We start from the raw sequence: 27,046 nt of genomic DNA, 5'->3' as shown, positions 1-27,046 counted from the left end.
AGTTGGAGCTTCGCAAAGTTGCCAAAGTTAGTGGCCAGACCTTTAGGAAACTTTCCAGTCACATCCTTTGGTAAACTCTAGTAAGAAGTTGATTCAGTTTATGAATAATAACCCATATTGTGAATAAATAATAACCCTTATGATGGTTACTATTAAGTAGTTCTTAGACCTGTGTACAATGAAGAGCTATAGAAAGAAATGACTGCCACTGAAAGGAAGGAGTTACAGCTTGCCCATGGACCAGGGCAGTGTGTGAAAGCAGGAGCCCAAAGTCGAAGCCATTCTGTTGTGCTGATTCTTAGCAATCCTAGCAGACAGAAGTGACCATGAATCATCTAATAAACAGAGTAGTCAGCGAATCCGTGGATTCTTATGGCCCCTTCTGACCTTTTCACACAATAATTATTGGCCAAACCATTGTTACTTGCCTGTGGAGAATAGGAGTAATTGTGGTGTCACCACATCATGTGGCTGTCTTTGTTGTAGTTGTTGCATGAGCGTTTCAGAATGATTTTTTTTTTTTTTGAGGGGGTGGGGAAGTGGTGATTGATGATGTTCACCCGAGGCTGCCTTAAAAATTCCTGGTTTAGAAAAGGAGCTCAACTATTTAGGAATAATAGTTCACAGAATTTACGAAACCCTCTTCATAAGCTTCTTGCCTCGTTTGTCAATGGCTTGCTCATTAAATAGAACCTTGCTACTCAAAGTATGACTTTCAGATCACTGCCAGGAGACTTCTAGAAATATAGACTATTGCCATCCTCCTTCCCCCCGCAGGATCAGAATCTACATTTCCCCAAGATCTGCTGTTAATGCCTATTCAAGTTTGGAAGCAAATAAGTAATGAAGATGAGAAGAAGGGGAGATGGTGGTATTGCCCTTGGATATGAAGGAATTTTGACGTTACGATTTTATTGTTATTGTCTTTAGAAACAACTACAAAGATTACTCCATGGAGTCCAGACTACACTTTCGAATTCAGGCAGCTCTTCACCTGTGGAAAAAAACCTCCTCAGATTGATCAGAACATGAAGGATGGAATTTTCCCTCAGCACCGGCATCTGCTGTAGATCAGGCCTTTCATTAAAGTGGAAAAGTGATCTTGCGAATGAGAGACAAAAAACTAATTTTATTGTCAATATTTTCTATCATCTCTGTGGTTTACTGTTGATCTGTGTCTGTGTGTGTGTTTTTTTTTTCCTATGAAACGATGTTCTATATCGAGTACTGTCTAGAAAATTCTTACATTTTGCCTCTCCGAAAAGAATTTCATACTAGATTTGAATTGGAGAGTGAAGAAGTCTTTTAAAGGACTCACAAAATAATGAAGTCTAATTAGATTATTTATTTTTTTAATGTGGTAATTAATGTTTAAGTAGCAAATGGCTTATAAGTTGAGCCATTTTTAGGTTTGTTGGTCAGAGATATTTTGTTGCCTAGTATTTAATGTAAGAGGGGAAATAAAAATCACCTACATTCAAAAAAGATTAACAATAACCTGAAGTGTCCTGAATAAGACAAGCAGTGGGTGTGAATAGGGACAGGATAATGTCCTTAATAGGATGAAGGGAACTATATCTAGGAAAGATGGTGACATATTAGGTTTTGTTTTGTTTTGTTTTTTATTCTTCATGTATGTTAAAAGTAGTGACATTTTTGAGAGACTACCCTTTTTTTTTGAATGTGCTTAAGTCTGTTATAATAACGAAATTCAAAAAACTAAAGGGAAGCAAAGTCATATTTTAGAAATTATCCTCAACCTTAGCAATGAGAGTCTACAATACATATGTTGGTTATTTTTGTCTATAGGAAGTAAATTTCCTGCTGCTTTAAACGATATGTAAAATATCAATAATTTTTATACTCGTGATGTTGGTGAGTGAGATCTAATTTTCTAATCTCCCTAGCACTGTGATGGTTCCTTGTAAATATCCGGACTGTGCTTCGTCCTTGAACTAGGAAACACAATCAGGACAGGATGCAGTGGAGAGCCTGGCTCTGCTACTGATTAGCAGTCATTGGGGTGACCTTTAGGGAGCCCCCTGCTCTCTGTATCGGTGTATTTTCCTCATCTGTGAAATGGAAAAAGAACAGATGTCTTTCTAGGTCTCTTTCAGTTTTATAACGGTCAGTCTGTGTATTAGGTATTTTCAGCAAACGATGTCAAACTGTTCAGCCCAAATGATTTCCACAAAGTGTGTGTCTTATTTTGCAGTCATCACTGTCTGCCCCCACTTCCGCCATTTGTATGTACTGGGGCTAATGACAAGATGGCATCCAGGGCGAGGAAAGACAATTCATGGATCCATAGATCGGGGTTTTGTCCTATTTCTATTCTGTGTTGAAGAATAACTTACATGGAAGCTGGAAGCCTCTGCAGTTTAACAGAAACAGCCCCAGATTGGGAGTCAGGAGCCCGTCTCTGTTAGTCCGTTGTTCCTTGACATGGATCAAGTCTCATCCTTTCTGGGACTCAGTCTCCCCAGTGGGGATACCAGCGCAGTGCTTGGTGCTTGTGACGGCTCGATTAGATAATGCATATGATGGCTTGTTGTAAACTGTGAGAGGCTATGGGTTGCTGTAATAATTCTGATTTTTATGCACTGATTACAATATCAACACAAAATTATTGGCTGAGTTTGTGGTCTCTGATGTAAAATGAAAGAAATGTGTGAAATTCAGACACCTTTAAATTTATTCATGTGTCTGGCATAACCCAGATTATGAACTTGCTCGTTACTGTTTGTTTCCTGCTACGTAATTCTGTACCTAGCAGGTATTTGGTCTTGTTTTCTTATAAGGTACTAATTCTTGACCAATGCTGAGGCTATCTTTCCGACGGAAAATGATTAATATAACTTGAGTCAGAGTACCAGCCCTTCAGATAGCATGTTGGTAGCTATCATGTGTTATTAATATGAATTACATAGCTTTACTTGAGGTCCAGGCAAGAGGAAATGGAATGAACTGCTATTACAATGTCAGCAGTGGAAAATATGTTTAATAATTATTTTGTATATAACTTGAGAAGTAGTTTATAAATCCCTTCGAAGAGCTTTGGTAGCATTATTTTTTTAAAGTATAAACTCCCATATTATATTGTTTTTGTGAGAAGCTGCAGGTCACAGCCAATGTCAGTGAAGACTTCTCTTTCTGGTGTAATATAAAAAAAATATAAGTTAATATTGGTTATTTTTATTTTATTTTAATTCTTCACTGCCAAACAACTGTAAAAGAAATTCCTAGCTCCCGTTAAAATTTTTTCCCTTATTTTTTTTCTTATTTTGTTTTTATTTTTCCTTCCTATTCTTTTTATGGTTATCTGGTAATGTGGATAGTGTATCCAATGAATGTTTAAGTGTTGTACTATCATTAATGCTACAAATATTTACCTGTTTCCTGTCCTGTTTAAGATGCCATGGTGGCATCAGTTTCATGTTACATCAGCTAATACTGCATTTTTGGAGTTATTTTGGATTCAGGGTGCTTTGTGAAGAATGAGTGCTGAAGTGACAATATTTTATCTAATGTTTTGAGGGGCATATGTGATGGGTTTGGGCTGCCAATGTGTCTGACAGTTTGTGCAATTTGTGTAGTTTTTGGTATAATTTTCTTTCTTTCTTCCTTTTCACTAAATGGAGAGCCAGGGTTCTGATTAGTGCTGTATACATTTAAAACTCAAGTAGAGGTTATGCTTTGTAGGATTGGTGACAAGGAAGGCGTGATTTCCGCTTGATAATTAATGGAAGATTAACTTCATCAACTCTTACATGGACATGTATTTTAATGTGTCTGTGCTTCTTGTGGATACAGGGTCTCAAGGTACATAGGAAAAGGAAGGTCGTTGATTCTGTTTCTTCTACACGTGGGGTAGAAACTGTAGGGTGGTGAATTTCCAAATAATCAGCACCAAGGAAGATTTTTAATCATTGAAGCAATCTGTCACTATAACTATCTCTTTTGCAAAGGAGGAAGTTTAGCAGAGCTATGTGTCATTCCTACTTGGCCTGGAAACTTATAGTTGAACTTAGAGGTCACTCTAATGAGTCTTTGATGAGAGCTTCAAATCAGTGCGATGTGTATATAAAGAAGGCGGCTTCCCCCCTTTTGAAGACTAATGGGTCTTTCTTCTCTTGAAGCTACTTGTAGATGTAGTTACATTGTGGTAGGGACTAATGGTCCCTACAGTCATCATGATTCTACTTCTCATCCTTCCTTTTAAATTTTTTTTTTTTTTCAACGTTTATTTATTTTTGGGACAGAGAGAGACAGAGCATGAACGGGGGAGGGGCAGAGAGAGAGGGAGACACTGAATCGGAAACAGGCTCCAGGCTCTGAGCCATCAGCCCAGAGCCTGACGCGGGGCTCGAACTCCCGGACCGCGAGATCGTGACCTGGCTGAAGTCGGACGCTTAACCGACTGCGCCACCCAGGCTCCCCTCATCCTTCCTTTTAAAGTAGGTCTCCTAATGTTTTCCAATAATGGTTTTTCTTCCTTTGGACACACTGAAAATAATAATTACAAAAAGGTCTTTGTGACTAACTTGAAAAATTTCTGGAGTTACTCTGATTAATTCTTTATTGATTTCCATTTTTACATATGTGTTTTTTCTCTTAGTTATTCTCTCCATATTTACAAATCATAAATTCAAATGCATTTAGTTAAAATGAGTTAAGGAGGATGCCAGCGATCGTTTAGATGCCCTAAGATATTATAATTCATAGGGCCTGGGATGAATCTTGGGAAATTATCTCCTCCCCTCACTCAACTTCTGGATAGTGGTGTTTCTCCTTCAGTCCTGCTCTGTCTGGCATAGTAACCACTGGCCACGTGGGACTATTGAGCACTCAAAACGTGGCTAGTGGCTTGTGTTGGAATGATGCTGAGTGTTGGGGAGTGCTCCTCTATACATGCTGTGGTTCTGTTTAAAGTAAAGGCCTCCCAAGGGCATGCTTCCTGGAGTTCTGGCTTTCCCTTGCTGTCTACTCTGATCACCCAATCACTACAGTTACATTTTCAGTTCTGGCTCAAATATATGTATATATATATCTGTGGGGTTTGCTTTTTCTGTTCAAGTGCCCATAAACTTTCATCTCATCATTGATCAGCGTCATCTTTGATCCTTCTCCACGCTCTCAGAGCTCCGTAAATACTGCATTGAGACCATATTTTTAACATTATTCTTTTAATCTGATTTTATAGACATTCCTTCCTTTTTCAGATGCAGTAGCACAAGCCATTCGAGTTGTGCTCACCTTTGCGATGTTAGTAGATTTTATGATTAAAATAACATTTTCTAAGGTTAACATTATTCTGAAAAATGTGGTAGCCTTTTCAATCCCTGTATATTATTAATGTTTCAACATTGACTCAGCTATGCTAATATGACCATTTAAGGAATATTAGGCACTAGTTACTCACTTAGAGAATAATTTGGCAGATAGTTTATTTAAAGTTATATATTTTATGGGGCGCCTGGGTGGCTCAGTCGGTTAAGCAGCCGAATCAGCTCAGGTCATTATCTCGCAAGCTGTGGGTTCAAGCCCCGTGTCAGGCTCTGTGCCGACAGCTCAGAGCCTGGAGCCTGCTTCAGATTCTGTGTCTCCCTCTCTCTCTGCCTCTCCCCTGATTGCTCTCTGTCTCTCTGTCTCTCTCCCCAAAATAATAAACATTAAAAAAAATTTTTTTAAGTTCTATATTTTAAACCTTTTACTGCCTATTATTAATATTTTTAATGTGTATGTTTAAGTGTTACATATTCACATACCTGACATATTTTTAATCTCTTTAGACATGTCTAGATCAGATGGGTAGATCGATAGAAAATAGCTTATAAATACTAAATAGACAATGTTTTATCCTGCTCTTTCAGAAAGGGCGCAGGATTTCCTCCAGATTGTCTCCCCTCCTCCAGACCAGTTATTCACATATTGTTCCTTTTGTATTATTTTGCTTATTGTGAAACCCCATTCCTGCTTCCCCATTGTTGGTAGTTTCATCTTTTTCCCTCTGCTGTTAGATTTAGTTACTATTGAACTTGAAATGAAGGACACATCAGAATTCATCGTGAGAGCAAATACCCTCTCTGTCGAGCAGTTGCTGTCTGATTTTGATGGCGTTGAAGTCCATTCCAGTCTGTTTATAACTTCAAAACTATAGAAAGAAATGACACGGGGACTATTTTGTGGGTTCAGAAGGCTGAGCAGGTTCTTGGCCTGATCTATCCCAGAGGGGTGTGTGGATCTAACTTCGGAGGAAGTCCAAGCCCCATTTTGTCCAGTTTACAAATGTATCAGCACAGCAATACTGTATGTAGTACGACCCCGCCTGGACCTTACAGTATCCACCTCACTGTATTTAATGCCTACAGATCAGATATTTAATAGGAAATCTCAAGGTACTTTATAATACCAAACTTCATGAAGTAAAACTTGTTGCATATTAATATACAATACACCTTGTAGGTTAATCTAGTAGTTCATAGAAACATACAATTTAAATGATGAATGTAAGGGATGCTGGCATATCCCAGTGGGAGCTTTTGTTTTATTGCTGCTTAGTATTTTCTAGTAAATTTGTTTTAATTATTGGTAGTCTGTTTGCCATCACTTAGGAAAAAAAAAAAAAGTTCGTTTCAGTGTAACAGAACTGATGGCCAGAGAAATTGGATACAACGGACATGTTAAAGAATGTTGCTTATCGTTTTAGTTTTAAAGCAGTTAGGTTATTTTGAAATGCTGGAAGTTCTTCCTCAATGTGAAGGGATGACATTCCCTGCTTGGGAAATCATAGAGACATATTAATTCCTTCTTATATTTATTGGAACCAAGTGTCCGGGTTAGTAAACGAGTTTAAACAATTTTCATTAATTACTTCATTTTTTACCTGAAATGATTTTATTCTTCATAGTAGACAGTTGCTTTCTATACAGTGATTTATTTTTTTAAGAAAAGAATTTACATGAAAAAAGGTTATGGTAAACACTATAAATCTTAGGGTATTGATTTAATGGTTGAAGAAAACAGTAGCATTGGGTACGGTTTTTTTCTTTTCTTCTTTTTTTTTAATATGAAATTTATTGTCAAATTGGTTTCCATACAACACCCAGTGCTCATAGCGTTGGGTCTTTGATTTGCAAAAGGAGAACACGTGTTCCACTGATATGTGCTGTCCAGAAAAATTACTTCATTCTTACCAGCACGTCTCATTCTCAGCTTGTCTAAAGGGGAAAATTTTATAGGGAAGTAGCTCCTTCCTTATTATTTTTTCCCTTTGCTAACTGTTGACATCCAAACACCTGAATGAATTACAGCTGAGGCAATCATATGCTAGTGTTTTAAATATTTGTTTGCAGATATTCATAGAACTCTTGAATTTTTTGGTGTAAGTTGCTAAATCAGATGTAAAGGTAAAATATATATTTAATAAGTGAGAAGTATTATTTTATTACTGAAATTTATTTCTAAAGCAAATTTATTTTGTAGGTATTTCACTGAGGAAATTTTACTTTGCCTTAAAACACAAACAAAATCAACCTGTCTTGTCCTCTGCTTACCTAAGAACCCTTAATGTTACCTTGATATGTAGATCGATTTTTAAATTCTTGGAAAATGTGTATTTTTCACTTTTATTTGGATTAAACAAAAATAGTTAGAGGTCATAGACTTTGTAAATCAGTGTATGCTATGGTTTCTTGTTGAATCATCTAAACTACCCGTACGTACTTTATAATTCAATGTTTTATTAGTAAAAATTGCCAACATTTTATCTCCCTCTTTCTCTTCTCGTTTTACACTTGAACTTAGTTTCCTATCTTTTCCGTTCCCAGTGGTCACAGTTTTACAGAGCAAAACATTTTTAGAAATTGAAGATGTGTGAGTTCTATGTAAGATGAATGTGTGAGTAGCATCCATCTGCTGGTCAAATAGACATTGGATCTGGTACCAGAAAATGAAATAGATTGTGGCTATAAAAGCATTTTATCAATATAAGTCAGGCAGAAAGAAGAAAACTGTGAACCCCTGGTATTTTTCATGTAAACACTGTATTCCCAATGAGTATTTGCTTGCCGATTCTGTTAATGTTATCACCCGTGGCTTGTAAGCTAATGCTGATATGACATCTACATTTTCAACATGAAGACAACAGTTCCTGTAGCATATTTTTAACATGAAGACATTTTTGAAAACAGATGTCATCTTCGAAGTTGTATTTTTAAGTGCAAATAAATCCTCCCAACTTGAAAGTCAACACGCTCTATTTCTCGTTCCTCAGTATTACAGAACACTCTGCGTTACTAGATTCATGTTTGAATTACCAGGTACTCTCGGAATTCTATATTCTCATTGCTGCAACTGGCCTACCTACAATATGCAATTGAATTGTGATACCATCTTTTACGTACCTTTCGCTTGATGAAGTTACAGTCTCATTATGGTTGGTCTACGGGTAAAAGCTGTACACAACACCTGTTGCTGGTCTTTAATTGTAGCGTGATGTACACTTAGAGTTTTCTTTCTTGATAAGACTTTTTAGAACCGTTTCAGGCAAATGGGAAGGTCTCTCTTTATGCCATGTTCTTGGCTGAGCACGAGACATGAAGGGAGAAATGGGATGGTACGGTTGTCTTGAGGGAGGATTACCTTGTCTTTCATCTTTTTTATCATCTGTTTCATAGTTGGGAGATTCAGATTGGCTGCTGATACGTTAGTTTAAGGAGGAATCGTTAGCATTCAGTGTAACACAGTGGAGAAGAATTGGTCTCTGAGAATGAGGAGGTCTGTATTTGAGGCTGAACTCGGCTGGGTAATGGCATGTGATCCTCCTCTCCAGCAACTTAACTTCTCTGAGCTTTGCCTAACCCCACCGTAAAATGGGGACAATTTCACTACCGCCTTTGGTGAGAAGGTGCGAAAGAACCACAAAGGGCTGATCTAGTGTAAAATGCTTTCTTCTACTCCTTTAGATGAGTTAGGGTAAGTTAATATCTGTCACAACATAGGGTAAGTTAATATCTGTGACAACATAGGTGTTCCTGCCAGTGGGTGGCTTTTCTTGTGATTCGGTAACCCACGCTCATTGTCTTGGGGCTCTGTTGTCTTCAATCCATGGCTGGTAAGGTCACTCTGTCCTTTTGCATCAAGCTGCTGAAGCGGGAAAAGCATGGAGGGTTGTGAGAGGGGGGTGGCGCACATGATCTGTTCACATTCCATTGGCTGGAGCTCAGGCACCTTGCTTCACCTAGTGACAAAAGAGGCAGAAAAATGTAGTCTGTGGTCTCAGGGTGAAAGAGAAAATGGGTATCGCCAGCAGTTGGCATGTCTCTGCCACATTCCCATTTGGGCTGGATCCACCGTGGTTCTCCTAGTGTGGCCCATGCTTTCACATTTGTCTTTGTTGTCCTTTGACGTATGGGATTTTACAAAGTCGGGAATGCATTCGTTACAACTCTTTGGATGGGAATAAAATCAGCTTGAGCTAGTTTAAAACCAACAATTCTAGGAAGCATATAATACATGGGTAAAGGGTGTCTCAGGGAACCCAGGGGCAGGAATGTGAGAGATCTTCAGGAAGTATTTGAATTCAGAATAAAAAGCTTTAGAGGTCATTTTTGCTCTGTCTCCTATGCATCTACTTCCTTCTCAGCAGATGAACCTCTGCTAGTGGTCCATGGGCTGCACGATGAGAGGAACATGACTACGGCAAAGGCTTGTGTTTCTGTCATGTGCCATCTCTGCTTCAGGCCAGCGAGGGATCCACTCCACACCGTCCTCACGCGGGGCCCTGGGCTGCCGCAGTCTCCACCCTCTGCCATGAGAGTGAGAAGAGAGCAGGGTATATGGGAATTGGCTCTTTTTTTTGCTTCTACTTTATGTTTAAATTCCAGTTGGTTAACACACAGTGTAACATGTATGTTTATGTTTCTATGAGTTGGCTCTTAAAGCATCCACCTGAAAGTGACACACAGTTCATGTTCAAAGCTTATCTTAGAGCTTTACTTAACTTCAGCTGGGCAGGAAAGCACAACGCTCTCATGTGCCTGGAAGAAGTGCCAGAAATAGTTGGTGAACAGCACTAATGACCGCCATAGTCCAGATACTTGGTCTGTTCTCCTTCCTTCACAGAAAATACACTCATTGCTGCCTGGAGGGAGATAATCCCCACATCCCATCCAATCGTGGCATCTCATGACATGCCCTGCAGTCTATTTCAAGTCCAAATGTAGTTCCAATTCATCGGGATACCATGAACTAAAATGTTTTTTGCCCTCTACACACAACTTACATACCGGTTGAGCAGAGGCAGGATAACCCCAATAGAGACTCCCACTCTGACTGTGAAAAGTGAAGCATGGGAAACACATAACAAACACTGGTCTGTTACAAAATCCCGTATTTTGAGTCTCCCTATCTGGGGAGTGGAGAATGCTTTTTGATTAGGCCTTCATCTCATTTCCTGGGAGTATCGCCCTTGTCGTTTTCTGTGACATCTGGTTTCGCTTTCTGAGAGGTTCTTTATTTTCCATGATTTCCTTGTCCACATCTCAAGTGGTTATCAGGGAAATTGCCCTCCTTAGGAACTGAGCAACTTTCTCAGTCCTTTTCTTGCCTCGTGATGAGGCCAAAGGATCTTTTTTCTTTTTTTAAGTTTATTTTGAGAGGGAGGGAGGGGAGAGAGAGGGCAAGCATGGGGAGGGGCAGAGAGAGAGGAGGGGAGAGAGAGAATCCCAATCAGGCTCTGCACTGGCAGCACAGAACCCAACGCGGGGCTTGAACTCAGGAACCGTGAGATCATGACCTGAGCCCAAACCGAGTCAGATGCTTACCCCCGCGGAGCCACCCAGGTGTCCTGAGGCCAAAGGATCATTTTAAGTTGCAGAAGTTCCCATCCCTTTCAGGGAAGGTATAATTCTCTAAAGAATTAAGTCTGTTTTTTTGGTGGTTGTTTGTTTTTTCCTGTTTTTGTTTATTTGTTGTGTTTTGGTTTTTTTGTTTTGTTTTGGTCGATTTGATGCTGCAGCATGTACCAGATAATCACACCACAGTATATCCAAGAGATCGTTTTCATTCCCATGTCCAACCTCCCTTGACTTAATTGATAAACTTAATAATATTGACTTGAGTCAATACCATCTCTAGGGTAAATTTCTACATTTAGGGCCAGGGTATGCTATGGTAGCAACCCCGTGTCTCAACAGTTTAAAATAACAATACTTCAGGGGCGCCTGGGTGGCTCAGTCGGTTGAGCGTCCGATTTCAGCTCAGGTCAGGATCTCGCGGTCGGTGAGTTCAAGCCCCGCGTCGGGCTCTGGGCTGATGGCTCAGAGCCTGGAGCCTGCTTCTGATTCTGTGTCTCCCTCTCTCTCTCTGCCCCTCCCCTGTTCATGCGCTGTCTCTCTCTGTCTCAAAAAAACAAACAAACAAAAAAATGTCAAATGCCTTTATTGAAGTATAATTCAGATACGGTCAAGTGTACTCCTTTTAAATATACAAGGCTACATTTAGCGTATACTTTTGTGCAAGCACTGTCACAGTCAAGCTTTGAACACCGCCTTCACCTCGGGAAGTTTCCTCTTGCCTGTTTGCTATCAGTCCCCACACTGCATCCCCTGGCCCCAGGCAAACACTGACCTTTTGTCTCCATAGTCTTACCTTTAACACACAATTTATATAAGCAGAATTGCACAATATAGGGTGTGTGGTTTCTGGCTTCTTTCACTTAACATGATGTTTTGATGTTCATCCATGTTGTTGGATATATTTGTAGTTCTTTTTTGTTGTAGGATTGTATTCCATGGTACGGAGATACTCTATGTTGGTTATCCACTCACTAGTTGATGGACATTGGAGTTTTCTAGGTTTGGGCTTTCATGAATAACACCACTGTGAACCTGTATATACAAGGCTTTGTGTGGACATGTTTTCATATCTGTTGGGTAGATACCAGGAGTGGAATTCCTGGGTCACAAGTAAGAATATGTTTAACTTTTTAGAAAACGTCCTTTCTTCCAGATGGGCTGTACCATTTTGCCTTCCCACCCTCAGTGTATGAGAATTCCCATTCCACATCCTCTATACTTGACGTCATCAGTCTATAACTGTCCAGTAGGTGGTGTCTCATTGGGGTTTTGATGCATCTTGTTTTTTAAAGTTGAGATAGAATTCACATAAAGTTGGCTATTTTAAAGTACAAAGTTCAGTGTATACAATTCAGTATATTTTTTAGTGTAGCCACTGTGTCATACAGCCATCACCACCATCAAGTCCAGAACATTTTCATCGCTCTGAAAGAAGCCCTGTACCCCATTAGTGGTCAGTTCTCATTCCTTCCTGCTCCCACCTCCTGGCAGTCAGTAATCTAACTTCGGCCCGCATGGATTTGCCTTTTCCTGACATTTCATAGGAATGGAACCATGTAATATATGGCCTTTTGGTTTTGGCTTCTTTTATTTAGCATAATTTTTTTTTTAATGTTTATTTATTTATCTTGAGAGAGGGAGAGAAGGAGAGAGAGAGAGCGAGAGGGAGAGCAGGGGAAGGGCAGAGAGAGACTCCCAAGCAGGCTCTGCGCTGTCAGCACACGACCCGATGTGGAGCTCAGACTCACGAACTGTGAAATCATGACCGGAGCCGAAATCAAGAGTCAACCGCTTAACCCACCGAGCCACCCCGGCGCCCGAGCATAATGTTTTCAAGTTTTATCCACGATGTAGCATGTAACTATACGTTATTTCTTTTTATGGCTGAATAACATTCCATTGTATCCACATTGTCTTTGTTTACTAGCCGAGGGACATTTAGGGTATTTCCACTTTTAGGCTATCAAGAATCATGCTCTTGTGAACATTCATGTATGAGGTTTTACACAAACATGTGGTTTCAGTTTTCTTAGGCACATACCTGGAAGTGGAACTGCTGGGTCATATAGTAATTGTACATTTAACTGTTTTGAGGAACTGCCAAACTGTTCCCAAAGTAGCCATACCTTATAACATTACCGTAGCCAACCCCTGAGAGTTCCAGTTTCTTCACATCCTCACTGACGCCTTAACTGATTTTTGAGTGTAGCCATCCCAGTGGGGGTGAAGCGGTATCTTGTCACAACTTGGATTTGCACATCGCTATTGGCTACTGATGTTGGGCGTCTTTTCATATGTTTATTAACTAGTTAGACATCTTTGGAGAGAAGCATCCGCCTGATTTCTTTACTCATTTGAAAATTTCATCATTGGTCTCTATTATTTAGTTGTAAGAGATCTTTGTTTATCCTGGATACTAGACCTTTATCAGATACAGGCGGGCCTTGTTTTATACCGCGTCCCTTCGTAGACACTACGAATAGATACATTGATATTTTGCACTTCATAGGTACCGCGTCTTTTACAAGTTGAATTGTGGCAACCCTACATCGAGGGTCTGTCTGCGCTATTTTCCCGCCACTGTTGGTTCACTTGGTGTTTCTGTGTCACGTTTTGGTAATTCTGTCAATATTTCAAACATTTTCATCATTATTACGTTTTTCATGGTGATCTGTAACTATGTTTGCTTTAATGTTACTGTGGTGGTTGCTTTGGGGTGCTGCAAACCCACCCATAGAAGACAACAAACTTAATAAATGTTGTGTGTGCTCTGACTGCTCCACCTACCAGTCGTTCTCTGTGTCTCTCCCTCTCCTCAGGCGTCCCTGGTACCTGATACGCGATAACGTTGAAACAAGGCCAATTAATAACCCTACGGTGACCTCTAAGTGTTCAAGTGGAAAGGAGAGTCACACGTCTCTCACTTTAAATCAATAGCTAAAAATGATTAAGCTTAGGAAGGCATGTCAAAAGCCAAGACAGACTGGAAGCTGGGCCTCTTGTGCCAAACAGGTAGCTAAGTTGTGAATGCAAAGGAGAAGTTCGTGAAGGAAGTGAAGAGTGCTACTCCTGTGAACACACGGGTGATAAGAAAATGACATAGTCCCGCTACAGATGTGGGGGGAAATTTTAGTGGTCTGGAGAGAAGAGCAGACCCGCCACAACGTTCCCTTACACCAAAGCCTAATCCAGAGCAAGGGCTTAGCTCTCTTCAATTCTGTGAAGGCTGAGAGAGGTGAGGAAGCCACAGAAGAAAAGCTTGAAGCTAGCAGAGGCTGGTGCCTAAGGTTTAAGGAAAGGAGCCGTCTCCATAACATACAAGTGCAAGGTGAAAGGGCAGGAGGAGCTGCAGCAAGTTATCCAGAAGATCTAGCTAAATAATTACTGAAAGTGACCACACTGAATAGATTTTCAGTGTAGACAAAGCCGCCTGTTGGAAGAAGGTGCCATCTAGGACTTTTGCAGCTACAGAGAAATCGATGCCTGGCTTCAAAGTTTCAAAGGAGTGGCTGATTCTCTTGCTAGGGCTAATGTAGCTGGTGACTTTAAGTGAAAACCAGTGCTCCTTTTCCATTAAGAAAATTCAAGGGCCCTTAACAATTATGCAAAAGCTACCCTTCCTATTCTCTATAAATGGAACAACGGAGTCTGGATGAGAGCATGTCTGTTTATAACATGGTTTACTGAATATTGTATGCACATTGTTGAGATCTACTGCTCAGAAAAAAAAAAAAAAAGTCCTCTCAAAATATTACCGCTCACTGACAGTCCACCCGGTCACCCAAGAGCTCCGATGGAGACGTACAATGAGATGTACGTATGTTGCTCTCATGTTCATACAACATCCACTTTGCAGCCTATGGATCAAGGCGTCACTTTGACTTTTAAGAAATCTATTTCGTGAGGTGATAGGTGTCCTGGGAGGTGATTCCTCTGATGGATCTGGCCAAAGCAAATTGAAAACCGAGAGAGGAACCACCATTCTAGATGCCATTGAGAGCGTTCAGGATTCGTGGAAAGAGATCAAAATACCAACGTGCACAGGAGTTTGGAAGAAGTGGATTGCAACTCGCAGGGATGACTGGGGTGTTCAAGATTTCCGTGGAGGATGTAACTGCAGGTACGGCAGAAATAGCAAGGGAACTTGAATAATTACAAGTGAGGCCTAGAGACGTTCCGAATTGATGCAGTTTCACGGTAAAACTTTACTGGCTGAGGAGTTGCTTCGTACGGAGGAGCCAAGAAAGCGGTTCCTTGAGTTGGAACCTACTCCTGGTGGAGACGCTGTGAAGATTGTTGAAATGACAACAAAGGATTTAGGACATCGTGTAAACTTGGTTGGTCAGGCATCCGCAGGGTTTGAGAGGGCGGTCTTCAATTTTGAAAGTTCTGTGAGTAAAATGCTATCAAACAGCATTGCATGCCTCAGAGAAATTGTCCATGCAAGGAAGAGCCCACGGAGGAGGCAGACGTCACTGTTGTTTTATTTCAAGAAACCGCCACAGCCGCTTCATCCTTCAGCAGCCCCCACCCTGACCAGCAGCCATCGAGGCCAGACCCTCCACCAGCAATTATGAGTCTGAAAGCTCATGATGGTTAGCATTTTTCGGCAAATATGTTTTTAAATTAAAAAAACAAAAAGCTTATCCTTTGAGAGAGCATGAGCAAGGGAGGGGCAGAGAGAGCGTGGGGGACAGAGGACCCGAAGTGGGCTGTGCTCTGACAGCAGCAAGCCCGATGTGGGGCTCAAATTCATGAACCGCGACACCATGACCTGACTCGAAGTCGGACCCTTAACTGACTGAGCCACCCAGGCGCCTCGTCAACCAGATATTTTTAATGAAAGTATACACATTGCTTTTTTAGACATAATGCTATTGCCCGCTTAAGAGACTGCAGTGTAGTGTAAAACGTATCTTCTATGTGCCCTGGGAACCAAAGAATTGAGTTGACTTACCTTATTGCAGTGGTCTGGAACTGAATCTGCGAGATCTACAGTGGGGGTGTATGTGGTTTGCAAGTATTTTCTCCCATTCTATGAATTGTCTTTTCATTTGTTTGATCATGCCCTTTTGACACCCAGATGAGGTACACTTTATCTCCTTTTCCTTTTTTTTTTTTTTTTTTTTCTTTTAGTTGTGATTTTGGTGTCCTATCTGAGAAACCATTGCCTAATTCAGGGTCACATAGACTTCTAGGTTTTCTTCTAAGAGTTTTATTTTATTTTATTTATTTATCTATTTATTTACTCGAGAGAGAGAGAGAGAGAGAGAGAGTGAGTGAGAGCGTGAGGTGGGGAGGGGCAGAGGGAAAGAGAGAATCTTAAGCAGGCTCCACACCCAGAGCAGAGCCTGACATAGGGCTCAGTCCCATGATCCCGGGATCATGACCTGAGCTGCAATCAAGAGTCAGACGCTCAACTGACTGAGCCACCCAGGCGCCCCTCTTCTAAGAGTTTTATAATTTCAGCGCTTACATTTGGATCTTTGATCCGTTTTGAGTTGGTTTTTGTATATTGTGTGAAGTAGGGGCTCCATTCTTTCGCCTGTGAGTGTGCAGTTGTCCCATCCCATCACCATTTGCTAAAAAGTACACTGGCTTTTATAGCGTTTACCCCGATTTTTCACATGCATCATTTCCATTCAGGTTGTGTTGTTCTAAGCACGTGGTTATGCCTGGCTTCTAGGGGACAGGTAGGTACATGTCTACCACATGTGTCCATAGTTCCTAGTTTATATGTTACATTTCCAGCCACACAGAGATGACTGGCTCTCTCCATACAGGTTCCAAGTCCTTGTGGGGGGAAGGAGGGTTACTGGCCTCACTTGGGAGAGGTTCTGACCCCCCCACCTCACACAGCTGTGACCGAGGAGGGAACAGGCTCATTTGGACCAGAAGCTTATCCCCATTGACTGGTGAGTGGGATAGTTAAGGGGAAGGGATCATTATGAAGCCAGACCTACTTGACTTTGTCTAACTCGAATATTGTCTGTAAGTTTGAATCTAATTCTGAGTTAGGTTATTTGAAAATTGATCTACAAGTATGTGTTCCCTGATTGTACTTCTGTTTAGCAAGTAATTTATCGAGTTCCTGCTATTTCCTCTAGTCACTGTTCCAGGCACTTGGTAAATATTAGTGAATAAAACAGATTTCTGCCTTCATGGATCTTCTAGTGGGATGAGGCAAACAATAAATGTGATAACTAAGTTATATAATATGGGGGTTGGTAACTTAAAGGCAGCAGGCCAGCTGTCAATTTTTGTAAATAAAGTGTCACTAGAAATGGCCATGCCCGTTCATGTGCATATTACCTATGGCCGCTTTGCCACTACAATGGCAGATTTGGGTACAGATCTTCCTTGACTTACAGTGGGGTTGCACCCAGTGAACCCATTGTAAGTTGAAAACAGCCTAGGTCAGAAATGCATTTAACCCACCTAACCTGCTGAACATCATAGCTTAGCCTAGCCCACCTTAAACATGGCAGGAACCCTTGCGTCAGCCTAGAGTTGAGCCAAAATCATCTAACACAAAACACTACTTTCTAATCAAGTGTTGAGCATCTTATGTAATGAATTCTGTACTGAAAGTGGAAAACACATCGGCTCATGGGTGCCGAGTGGTTGTAAGTTACTGGTCGCTTACCCTCGTGGTTGGGCAGCTGACTGGGATCTGTGGCCCTCTGTCACTGCCCAGCATCACAAGAGAGTATCCTACTGCGTAGGGCTAGCCTGCGAAGAGCTCAAAATTCAAAATTCCAAGTACAGTTTCAACTGAATGCTCATTGCTTTTGTACCATTGTAAACTCAAAAACTTGCAAATCCAACTATTCGAAGTGGGGGACTGTCTGTAGTTGCACAAGAGACCTCTAGGCCCACAGACTTAAAGTATTTATTATCTGGCCTTTGAGAAAACATTCACTGACCCTCTGTATGGAAGGTAGAAGGTGATCTGCACAATGCAAAAAAAAAAAAAAAAAAAAAAAAAAGAGCCAAGTAAAGGGAACTGGGAATGTTGAGGAAGGGAGAGGGTCAGTTGCAATTTTATTTATTTATTTATTTATTTTAAAAATGTTTTAAATTATTATTTACTTATCATGAGAGAGAGACAGCAGGAGCAAGGGAGGGGCAGAGAGGAAGAGGGAGACAGAGCGAGAATCCCAAGCAGGCCCTGTGCTGTCAGCACGGCGCCTGATGTGGGGCTTGAACCCATGAAACTGCGAGATCATGACCTGAGCCCAAACCTAGAGTCAGACGCTTAACTGACTGAGCCATCCAAACGCCCCTCAGTTGCAATTTTAAATGAGAGGGTCAGAGTCGGCCCCATCGAGAAGGTGACATTAGAGCAAAGACTTGGCAAAGGGGAAGGGGCCAACTAGATATCTGAGGGAGGACCATTTCAGGCAGAAAACAAAAGGCAGCACCATTAAGAAAGGAGCCTGCCAGATGCAATCACAGAACGAGGAGCAGACAGTGTGGCTGAGCCGGAGTGAGTCAAGGATGATAGTAGGAGATGGGTCAGATGGATGTCCAGGCCTGTGCAGGGCCAAGATTTTACTCTATTTGCAAGCTGACAAGTTGAGCCTGCACAGTTTTGCAGATTCTGGCAGAAGGTGTGAGACTTCCTTGTTACTCATGGCACGGCCGGCTGCCTGCCAGCAGCAGATTTGCTTCGGTTCCCCTTGCCCTCCAAGTCCCAGGGAGGCCATGGGAGGCCCCCGGGTGGACATAACATGCCTGGTGAGTTTGTGTCACAGCTGGGGTGCCCCGTGTCTCCTATCGGACTGCAGGCGAGCCTGCCTCCCCGTTACATGGAGGGATAGTGAGTAAGCCTGTGCTCTGCTCTGGAAGGAGATGCTGTACTTTCCAAAGCTGCTTGCTATCCAAACACTCTTGAAAAGATTGTCTGGAGCAAAGTGTTTCTTCTCGCAAGATGAGCAGAAAAGCCGGAGACCCGTGGGGAATTGCCAGTGGTGGGTTTATAAGGGGCCTTCGTGAGATTAAAGGAGCCATTTTAAGAACTCTGGCTCTTACCCTGACGGAAATGAGGGGCCACTGCAGAGTTTTTGGCAAAGGAGGGATGTGAGCTGACTTATGATTTGAAAAGACGACCCTGGCTGCCACTTTGAGGCCAGGGTGAGGGGCGTAAGGGCCACAGCAGAGAGACAAGAGGCCACTGCTGTGATCCAGAGGTGATGGTGGCTCAGTCCAGAGTGTGATGGGTTGGGTTTGCCCCGAGTTGACTGGAAGGACAGTTGCATCAGCTGGGATGTGGGAAGGTGACAGACGAAGCAGATTTGGGGGGATACTCAGAAATCAGTTGGAGACAGAATGAATTTGAGATGCCTATTAGACATCTTGATATCGATGGGGCAGCTGGATAGGTGACTCTGGGATTTGGGAGAGAGGTTTGGGTTGAGAAAACAAATTGGGAGCCACGTGACCAGAGACTTTTATAAGGAGGGTTCAGGGAGTGCCCGTGGTATTTCATCAGTAATTATCACTTGGGGTGAATTACACGCTCTGCTCGCCCTCAAAGCTAAATCGAGCCTGTTGGGGTCCGGATCGAATACAATTTAATACAGATCAGTAATATTAAGGGCAAACTTAAAAATGAGCTCTTCCAGTAAAACAGGACCTTTATCTTTGGTGCAGCCTCTCGTTTATCTTAAAGGGGCAGAGTGGCATTTGAGCTTTAAAGGGGGAGGAAAGAAAAGCCACACATAAAGTCTGAAAGTCTAATTAAGAAAATTTGACAATGTTAAACAAGAAGCAGCTGTGAGGGGGAAGATTTGTGTGCATTTTTAGCCCCTTTTGAAAGCCTCAGATTGTCTCTGGAGCAGAATGGAGCAAATTGTCACAAATCTTGTTTTCTGAGAAACCAGTTATATCAACATTATGGCATGCTACCGCCACAGCCAGCATGCCAAAAATAACATGAAGAGAAATGACTGCAAATCTATTTAGGATTAAGCCAGTAATTATTGTGTTTGTGATCATTTCTAAGAATTGTTCCTACCCAAATATTAAATGGAAATTAAGAAGAGCTCGTTCTAGCCCTGGAAGTTTCCATTTTATTTTTCTCCTTGTCTTCACTTAATGCTTCATGTTAGTAAACTATCAATAGGTTTAAACAAAACACTTCTGTGTTGCGACTAAAAGTAGAGCCATTTTAATGATATTTTGCCGACTTTATATTTCCTCTTCATTGAAAGAGGAAATGCTTTTTCTTTTGTATTTGTGGCTGAAGTTATTTATAACATTAAGGCTTCTTAAAATTCAGATTTAAAGTGATCTTTTGAAGTCCCAAGGCAGTGAGTATTTTCTTATTTCCCTCCAGTATCAAATAAATATTAATTTGGCAAAGCATTGATTTGGTGAACCGTCAGTGAGCATGGAGATAAGAGTGGCAAAAATGGAGCTGATGTAGAGCTAAATCTTCTGTCTTTTGTCCACAAAATGGCTTCTCTGAAAAGAGAAGGGAATCCTTTATTACAGTTTTTTAAAACAGAAGGCAGTTTTTAAAGAAATGATTACAGCATAATTATTTCAACAACAGTATAATAATGCATATGTAACTATCTAAAACATATTATAATAGGTATACTAACATATAAGCATATTAAATACTATAAGCATATACTTACTAAATTTATAATAATATCCTTAGCACTTCTTGCAAATGCGAAGGAATCTACCTTTCTTAGTATCCGTCCACTTCTCCCACTGTCTCTATACTCCCCCGTACAAGTTAGATCCATCAGCAGTAAATGTAAATAGAAATGTTGATAGTGCTTGTAAATGTTTATACTGCTCATTAATCTAGCAGGCAATGTGTATATTCTGATATTCTGACATTCCAGTGCCTTGGGAGAATCTTTTTTCCTAATCTTTGTCAGGGATTTATGTGCAACTTTTAGCCTGGAAGAACAGGACACATTCCTCCTCCGCCGTTTCTCAATCCGGTGATCCTCCGAAGGCCAAGTTAGGCAAAGTGTGACCCCAAGAGGGGACTTACTGTGTGCCTCCAGGATGCCTCCCTCATCTTTTTAGATGGGTTCGGTGTCCCTATACTTCCTTTACTCAAACACATCAAAGTGTTTGAGTAAAGTGTCTAAGTGTCTAAGATTTTGATTAACAGAATCCGTGTCACCGTTGGGTGATATTGTTGTGTAGAATTTGAGGACCAAGGGAACACAAATCCCAGTAATTGATGTTAGAACCCCGTGTCTGCTGTTGGCTATCAAGCAACAAGTCAGTGCCAGTCCACAGAATCTCATTGACTTAGAGGCCATCTTTGTGGCTCTTACTTAATAAACATCAAGCCACAGGGAAGTACAAGTTCAATGACTGTCTCGTCTTTCCTTCTAGATAAACTCTCTTTTTCCATGGTCCTTACAGTGGCTTTCCATTAATAGTTACGTTCAGTTTCCATTTCTCCTTCAAGTGATCCCTGGAAGTCTTCCAGAATCTTAGGAAGCATCAGATCTTTGATTTCACCTTTTCCTTTCTCACCTGCTTCACCATAAAGTTGGTTTCTTGATTTATTTGAGCAATCTTCTGCCCTCCGAAGGAAGGGTGGTTCGTAGAGCTTAGTTCAAAGGGAAAAGTCTTCTCTTCCAAGAACAGCAATTTCTTTCTCCAGGTGGCCTCTCGCAGACAGCCAGCTACCAACCGTCTTCTCATTACTGCCTTTTGTTGGCTCTCCCGTGAATGTTGTGAGCAATCTCCAACTCTCCAGCTGCTCTTAGCTCTTCTGGCAGTAGCCCTTCTTGGGGGAGGACCTGGAGGTGAAGCTAAGGCTGCTTCCTTTCCTGTCTTTATTAGACATGTAGCTACAGAATAGATGGTTCATGGTTAGAGTTGGTGATGGCACTCAGGGTAGGCTTCCAAGTTGTCTCCTGGGCTTCCTTGTCCTGGGTTGTGGCTCAGACATTTATTTAGTAAGAGCCCTAAGAACAGGATTTCATAGGACAGAGATTGTTTATGAAGGGAAGTCATGCTTCCGGTCGTTACGGGCTGTGAATGATAGAAGGGAACCTAGGAGCTTTCTAGGGCCTTTCATCCCTTCCTCAAGTGTCTGGGTTTAGACTCTAACTCATGTCTAATGTTGATGGTTGATGATTGCAATGGCTGTTATTGTTGTGTTATTAAGGAAATGTATGCTTTTCTTCTCTACAATGTATTTTGTTTTGTGGTACTGAATCATTCAAATAATGCTGAATATTGGATGACCGGACACTTACTGAGACAAGAAGGGTTTTATTTTGTTTTGTTTTGTTTTATTTTGTATTTTTTAATGTTTATTTATTTTTGAGAGAGGGAGACATAGCATGAGTAGGGGAGGGGCAGAGAGAGAGAGAGAGAGAGAGAGAGAGAGAGAGAGAGAGACATAGAGTCTGAAGCAGGCTCCAGGCTCCCAGCTGTCAGCACAGAGCCCGATGCGGGGCTTGAATCTCCAAACTGCAAGATCATGACCTGAGGCAAAGTTGGACGCTTAATTGACTGAGCCACCCAGGCACCTTGAGACAAGAAGGATTTTAAACTGTAGACAGTTATGCAGCATCAAAAGAATGAAAATAGCTATTTACAAAAGAAAACACAGATGCCAAAAGTGAAATGTTAAGAAAAGAATAGAAAGTCTACATCTAGGACATTTCATTCTTGATTTGGGGAGGGGCCATCATGTAACATTTCTGGCAGTTGCCTTTGGACATAGCTGTTTGTCTCTTAGTTCCCAGGCTTCTTTTCTGAATAGGCCTTACTCAGAGAACGCAGATCGGCAGATACAAGTTAAATGACACAAATTGTGCCGTCATCGGCCTCTACTCCCGGACTCCTTGAGGACTCCTGACAGTGAGACTTCGGGCAGGTTGCCCAGCGGCAAGGACCAGAGTGTGAGTCGGTTATTTCAGGGTGCCCCAGGGGAAGGCTGAGGGGCTCCTTCAGAGCGGGACAGGTGAGGGGTCCTCATGGCACTTATGTAGAGTGGCTGAGTTTTCATAGGGCAGACCACCAAGGACACGAATACTCGACCAGTCCTCTCAAAACCCAGTTTCACTGCTAAGTGAACAAAATTAAACTCACTGCACTTTAACAGACTTGAGTTATCTCTAATGCTTTTTTTTTCTTTTTGTATATTAAAGCCTATAGACTTAAAGCAATTCAGAAGACAGCCTGTTGGCCAAAGGGAAAAAAATCTGCATTGCCAAGTAGCATTTTCTTGGAGTTCCAAGGCTCCACAGGAGACTTCCCCCCCCCCATTAAGCTCCCTAAAATCGAAAATATGTATACATGCATGTGTTCTTGTGTGTGCCTGTATACACATGCATGCACTGACGTGGGGTCTGCCTTATGCAGAAATATGGCAATTATTTCATGGCGATTGAATGGGCTGCCCTGTGGCTTTCCCACTTCTCACTTTTCTACCTGTCTTAAGGCTTCATGAAGCTCATCTCTTGGGAGGAGCCTGAAAATCTCCTGCAGAGGCAGCAGGCTCAGGCAGGCACCTCAGTCCATTTCTGCTGTGCTCCAGTTGGAGCAAACACTTAAGCACTCATTTCCTACTTCAACATTGACATAGATTTGATCTGACATAGATTTGATGGCTACCTCCTGGTCCCTGGCATGATTACTGTTCTACCAAGAATTTGCTTTGGGGACTTTGAGGACTTCTGTACTCTTCTGCAAGCAGCCTTGGTAAAGCAGGGACATCCAGTGTGTAGAATACGTAGAATGGCCAGAAAGAGACGCTTAGAAGGCTCCTTCAAGCTCGATAGATGACTGAGTCCGAGTAGAGAAGGAGGGGTGGCGTGGGAAGGCAGTCTCCTCTCTAGGACAGTAGTCCTCGCACAATAGATTTCTCAGGTGCAGTGAAGAGGCTGTGTGGGCTGTTATGGGAATTGCTGAGGAGACAAACCCCTTACTGGTTCGCTCATGGCTGTTTGTTGCTAATTGAATATCAGTTGGGGTTAATAGCATTCTAGGTACTTTTTTTTTTTAAAACATATACGTGTTTTTATTTTATTTACTTATTATTTAAAAATTTTTTCAATTCCTGTGAGTTAACATATGGTGTTTATCAGTTGCAGGTATACAATACAGTGATTCAACAATACCATACCACACCTGGAGCTCCTTAATCCCCATCACCTATTTCATCCATTCACCGCCCCCCCCCCCCCCCCCCCCCCGCCAATACCTATAAGTTTGTTTTCTATAGTTAACAGTCTGTTTCTTGGTTTGCCTCTCTCTCTCCCCATCTCTTCCTCTCTCCCTTTTTCCAGTATTCTTGGTACTGTAAGAAAAAAAAGATACAGACTACAGGAAACCAGGTGCTTACAAAATCATTAGAATGGTTGGGCAAGCAGGTTTGAGGCTGGGCATCCAGGAATGACTCCAGAACATGAAAAGAAGTGACTCACCGGGGGGGGGGGGGGCAGAATCAGCAAAGTGGAGCATTAAAAGGCTACCTTGAGTTAAAAATCATGCTGTGTAGCTTAATCCTGGTACCAGGAGGTCACCTGCTCTTTAGCTTTGGTATACAGAATGCTGCCGCAGAAAAATCCCTTGTCTCTACAACCTCTACAACCCAAATTGCGGGCAGGCGGGTCTCCCTCACTTCTGCCTTCAAGCCTCCTGTTGGGACATCGAACTGAATTTATGCCGGTAGCAGCAAGGGTATCTGGGAAATGTAGTTTTGGCTGTCAGGTGTCTTAGCTCAGGAAGGCCCACTAGAAGGAGGTTAGGATGGATCTGAGTAACAGTTCTCTAGAACTTGAAACATATCGAACTGTGGATAGGCCTGCTCAGCCTGGCGGCAGCTTCAGCTTCCTTTCCAGGTGAAACGATGTGAGCTCAGTGGAATGTTCTGCGTGCGTGTGCCTGCTGTGGTTTACAGCTGGGGAGACGGGAGGGATGGAGGTCAAGGCAATAGCTGCTATGAAGATGGCAGCTTCCAGCTGGCTAAGAGGCCATGAGAAACCCCTTAGGGCTTGTGGGTGATTTCAGTGACTTCTGGCTTATTTCTCTGTGTTGGAGGGCCCCATCCTCCAGTGCTCTTTCTCGTAGCCGCTTTGAGGGAGAAGCATGGACACATAGTTGAGGCGGAGGGTATTTGCTGACTAACTTCTTTTCCAGAAGTGTTGGTGGCTACTGTCATTGTGTGGGCTTTGTTGTAGGTGCTTGAGTAGGGAGCTGGGGAATGGGTACTCCTGGGACCTGCAGTTCCCTCAGGCGATACTGGTGGCTTCAGGACCAGCCTCCAGCATAACAAATGTATGAGCAGTGGTTGGTGGCCTGTGGGTGGTGAGGGGGCTTAGTGGTCCTGAGGAGCCCACTCAGAGAAGGTGAGTGTTTATGGACTGGCTTCTCCCAGCACCCCGATATTCCCTGTGGCAGTTAAGTCTCTGCCCTGGTCTCATCAAGAGGGTCCCTTCCTGGCCAGACTAGGGGCAGCCACCTTTATTCAAGATCATGGCAATGCCTGCCTGCTTTAAAATCTCCTGGGTCTTCCTATTTGTGTGAGACACAAGTCCAGGTTCCTTCTGTGATTATCAAGGCCTTATTTGATCTGGACTCTGCTAAGTTCCATTTCATCTCCTTCCACTCTCCTTTGCTCACTTTGTCCCAGCTGTACTCGCCTTCTTGTTCCTTCCATGTGCTAACTTATGTTTACCCGAGAGCTTTTGCCTTCACCATTTGCTGTGCTTGGAGTGGTCCTCCTTCAGGTGTTTGCTTGGCTAACTTCCTCTTCAACTGAGTCCTCTTCACCTTCTCAGAGGTTAGAGTTCTGTAGTTATTCCCTTCACAAGAAATGGATGAGTCCTATGTGAGGGAAGTCACAACATCTTAGTGGGGGACGTATGTGGCAGAAGGTTTAAATAAAAGAAGAGAGATATCATGTTTGTGGGTTGAGAGATGAGATATTGCAAAGGACATCAGTCAGTTTTCCCTAGTTAACTTCCCACTCCCAATCAAAATACCAGCAGCGGGGCAAAGTGATTGTAACGTTGATAGGGAAGAGTAAGCAGACAATAATAGTTGAGAAATTAAGAAAGGAAGAATTAAAAGTGACTTGCTCTATGAGCTAATAAGACAGATGTAAGGCTACTAAAATGGAGAATGGTTGGTATTTGCAAAACAAGTGACAGGACAGTAGAGAACACTAGTGCTAAAACCAATCTTTGTATATATAGAAATTTGAACCTAAGAGCAAAAGTCAAAAAGTGCAGGGCGCCTGGGTGGCTCAGTGGGTTGGGCGTCCGACTTTGGCTCAGGTCATGATCTTGGTTTGTGAGTTCGAGCCCCACACTGGGCTCTGTGTTGACAGCTTAGAGCCTAGAGCCTGCTTCAGATTCTGTACCTCCCTCTCTCTCTGCCCCTTCCTGCCCTCGAATATAAATACACATTAAAAAAATTGGGGCACCTGGGTGGCTGAGTCACTCAGGCATCCGACAGTGGCTCGGGTCATGATCTCATGGTTTGTGAGTTCAAGCCCCATGTCGGGCTCTGTGCTGATGACAGCTCAGAGCCTGGAGCCTGCTTCAGAATCTGTGTCTCCCTCTGTTTCTGCCCCACCCCTGCTCATGCTCTGTCTGTCTCTCTCTCAAGAATAAACATAAACATTTTTTTAATTAAAAAAAATCAGTGGGAAAGACGTTATGAAACAAAAATATTGCAGTTTCACTCCTAAGTATATGTCCGAGAGAATTAAAAACATATGCCCATGCAGAAACCTGTGCATGAATTATAAACATTATCTAGTCAAAAAGCATTATTTAGTCAAAAAGTAGGAACAATTCAAATGTCCATCAAGTGATGATTGGATAAAATGTGGATACAGTGATTTATTACTCAAAAAAGGAATGAAGTACTAATACATAGACAAATTTCAAAAATATTCTAGTAAGTGCAAGAAGCCTGACACAAACCACATGGGGCATGATTCTATTATGAAATGTCCAGACAGAAAGTAGCTTAGTTGCTAGAGGCTAGAGAAAGGGAGGATGGGGGTGGGTGGGCGGTGTCTCCAAAAGGGTACATACAGGGTGTCTTTTGGGGGGTGAAAATGTTTTGAAATTATAGTGGTTATAGTTGCATAACTTTGGGGATATACTAAAAAACCACTGAATTGTACACTTTAAAAGGGTAAATTTTATGTTATGTGAATTATATCTCAAAAAGTA

General features: G+C 42.0%; 1 protein-coding gene across 1 annotated transcript in view; it reads left to right on the top strand.

The window, feature by feature from the left end:
- Positions 1-4,052, top strand: part of TTC39B (tetratricopeptide repeat domain 39B) — a 124,898-nt gene extending 120,846 nt beyond the window's left edge. Inside the window, 1 exon segment of the mRNA XM_030292952.1 lies at positions 931-4,052. Coding sequence (XP_030148812.1) covers positions 931-1,021 — 91 coding nt within the window. The 3' untranslated portion in view covers positions 1,022-4,052.
- The last annotated feature ends 22,994 nt before the right edge of the window (positions 4,053-27,046 follow it).

The sequence above is a fragment of the Lynx canadensis genome, chromosome D4, assembly GCF_007474595.2.
Source record: "Lynx canadensis isolate LIC74 chromosome D4, mLynCan4.pri.v2, whole genome shotgun sequence".
Classification (NCBI taxonomy): Eukaryota; Metazoa; Chordata; class Mammalia; order Carnivora; family Felidae; genus Lynx; species Lynx canadensis.
The sequence above is the reverse complement of the archived record's forward strand: the minus strand, read 5'-3'. Positions and strand labels throughout refer to the sequence as shown.